Consider the following 3,039-nt stretch of genomic DNA (forward strand, 5'->3'; position numbering starts at 1 on the left):
CCATGTCTTCAAGTGCTAACAAATAAATCGGACTTAACCCTTATCTAAAAGAACAAATAAGACACGGTTAAATACTTAAGTGTATTTGGTTAAATATTGCTGTACCTAAGCTAAATATTTACATGTAGTGACCAAGGCACTTACCTAAACCTCCAAACCTCAGCTGAAGTTGGCAGAGGCACACCTCCAGTCCCTGCATATGCTGTGCCAGTCTAAAATTCCCAGTCACAGACTCTGGAATTCCCATGTTATTGTTGTATAGTTGTCTTGTTATTCAGAATCCTCTATTTCCTAAGTTGTAGCGTTATTATAGTAGGTTGCAACACTCTGATTTGTGCAGAGATGTTTATATCCATGCTGATGAAACCAAAGATATCTGTTTTTACTGTGAAGATGTAATCAAGACCTAACCGTAAAAGCCTTCATCTGGCAGATGATCCATGTTATAAAGCATCTTATTGTTTTCCCATATACGGCTGCTGAAGCATCTTTTTGGGTTCAGTTAGTTCAGCGCAGGACTAATGTGGAGGGCCATCTTAGCCACAAATCGAAGTAAGCAACTTGCCCACGTCTGGTTGACTTGCAAGACCCAGGCTATTTTTCAATCTACAGGTTTCAGATTGCTATTCCTGTCTTTACCTCATCTTTCTACAATCCACATCTTTCAGATTTGATGCATTGCCTGTTTTTACCTACCTTTTACCCCATATTTTTCCTTGTCCTGTTAGCAGCATGCTTCTACTTTCCTGATTGCCTTTGAAAATTATTTTATCTTGTGCATAATTTTTGTTGCAGCAGTTTCAGCATGTGGTGGTGTACTATTAGGAGGAGAAAAATGGTGTAACCGCCACTAGAATACACTAGTGGATAATGCAAATGCAAAGTTGTTCACTGAGATGGATCAGATGACAACTGCTGATTTTGACTTTGACTCTGAATCTGTCATCTTCGGTGATCTATAAATTCCATCCAGATCCACCCCAACAATTCGCGCTCTTCACAGTCCAGGACTGGAGCTGTGGTCCGGTGGAGGTTATAGAGAAGAAGCAGAGAGCAAGAATGGCTGGGCTGTATGAGAGACCGTCGGAGACGTACACCAAGAAGCGGCCTCGGTACCCTGACGCTTGGTTCTCCAAGCTCGCCGCCCTCACAGCCGGCCACCACCGCGCCTGGGACGCCGGCTGCGGCACCGGCCAGGCCTCCATCAGCGTAAGCGCCCAATCTCTGAACCACTCTCGCCGCTTCATCATCTTCTGAACTCTGAAAAAAAACGAAAAATTTCGCCGGCGATCGACCGTCTTTATCATCAGTGTTTCTCCGTGTGCGTTCAGATCGCGGAGCACTACGACAGCGTGGTCGCGACGGACGCGAGCGAGGGGCAGATCCGCCACGCCGTCGCGCACCCCAAGGTGCGGTACCTGCACACCCCGGTGGACCTCTCCGAGGACGACCTCGTCGCCATGGTCGGCGGCGAGGGCTCGCTGGACCTCGTCGTGGTGGCGACCTCCATCCACTGGTTCGACATCCCGCTCTTCTACGCCGTGGCCAACCGCGTCCTCAAGAGGCCCGGCGGCGTCCTCGCGGTGTGGGGCTACAACTACGAGATCCACCCGTTCGAGGACAAGCTGCACGGCCAGCTGTACCCGGCCATGCGCCCGTATATGGACCCGAGGACGAGGCTGGCCATGGACAGGTACCGCGACCTGCCGTTCCCGTTCGAGCCCGTCGGCGTGGGCCGCGAGGGCGAGCCGGCCGACGTCGACATAGAGGTGGACATGACGCTGGACGACCTCGTCGGGTTCCTGAAGACCGGCTCCGTCGTGACGACGGCGAGGGAGAAGGGAGTAGACCTGGAGGCGGTGACCAAGGACGTGATGAAGGGGGTGGAGGCGGAGTGGGGAGACCCGGCGGTGGCGAGGAAGCTCGTGTTCAAGGCCTTCATGCTCGCCGGGAAGCCCAAAGTGCTGAACTGAAACGTACGCTGAACCGCTGATTGCTGATCATTGGTCAACCGCGTCTTGTTTCGTTGCGATAGATTGGTGACTTCACCAGAATAAATTCCGGAGAGACGACTGAGGCCCTGTTTAGATGAAACTATTTTTAAGTCCCTATCATATCGGATGTTTGAAAATTAATTATAAATATTAAACGTAGACTATTAATAAAACTCATCCATAATCTTGGACTAATTTGCGAGACAAATCTAATGAGCCTAATTAATCCATGATTAGCCTATGTGATGCTACAGTAAACATTCTCTAATTATAGATTAATTAGGCTTAAAAAATTTATCTTGTGAATTAGCTTTTATTTATGTAATTAGTTTTGTAAGTAGTCTATATTTAATACTCTAAATTAGTGTCTAAAGACAGGGACTAAAGTTAAGTCCCTGGATCTAAACACCACCTGACTGCTTCGGGGTTGTGCACGGTTGTGATGTTGCTTTATGTTTGCCGCTTTGTCGCAGCCCATTGCACTGCGATGCTGGGCACCCCTTTTTGCCGAATAAGTTCGAGCTGGTATTGGATATACTGCACGGTATCTGCAATTCTGCATTTTATATGCCTAAAACAAGGGAATTTTCGCCAGCGTCATCAGCAAATAATATCGTTTCCGGGGTTTAAATTCGGCAGATGCATCAGGCAAGTAGGGCCTAAAAGATTAGTGTGGTAATGGGACGGTATAGTTGGCATTGCCAGTTTGAAACAAACTTTGTTTCGGTCCTGCTCACCAGCTTCTTCAACCTCGGCGCGAAAAAAACACACTGTTTAGTAATTTGAAAAACATACACGTAAAAAAAATGAAGATGAGTTGAAAAAGAAAGGGAAGAACACAGTCCTAATAAAGCTAAAAGAGTGGAAAAAGTACACCGAAGGTCCCTCAACTTGTCATCTGAGTTACAAAATCGTCCCCTAACTGTGAAACTAGATATAGCACATCCCTCAATTTATAAAAATCGTTCACTTTAGATCCTTCGGTGGTTTTGACCCGTTTTCGTTACGTAGCTGAGTTAGTGTGGGACCCACGTGGACCCCACAT

General features: G+C 47.4%; 1 protein-coding gene across 1 annotated transcript; it reads left to right on the forward strand.

Annotated features, from left to right (window-relative positions):
* The first annotated feature begins 990 nt into the window (after window positions 1-990).
* On the forward strand, window positions 991-2,400 carry LOC4325584 (uncharacterized). The gene is made up of 2 exons (XM_015766175.3): window positions 991-1,209; window positions 1,332-2,400. The coding sequence occupies exons 1-2, from the start codon at window positions 1,060-1,062 to the stop codon at window positions 1,971-1,973; spliced, it is 792 nt and encodes a 263-aa protein (XP_015621661.1). The 5' UTR covers window positions 991-1,059; the 3' UTR covers window positions 1,974-2,400.
* Window positions 2,401-3,039: the final 639 nt, after the last annotated feature.

This window comes from Oryza sativa, chromosome 1, assembly GCF_034140825.1.
Source record: "Oryza sativa Japonica Group chromosome 1, ASM3414082v1".
NCBI lineage: Eukaryota > Viridiplantae > Streptophyta > Magnoliopsida > Poales > Poaceae > Oryza > Oryza sativa.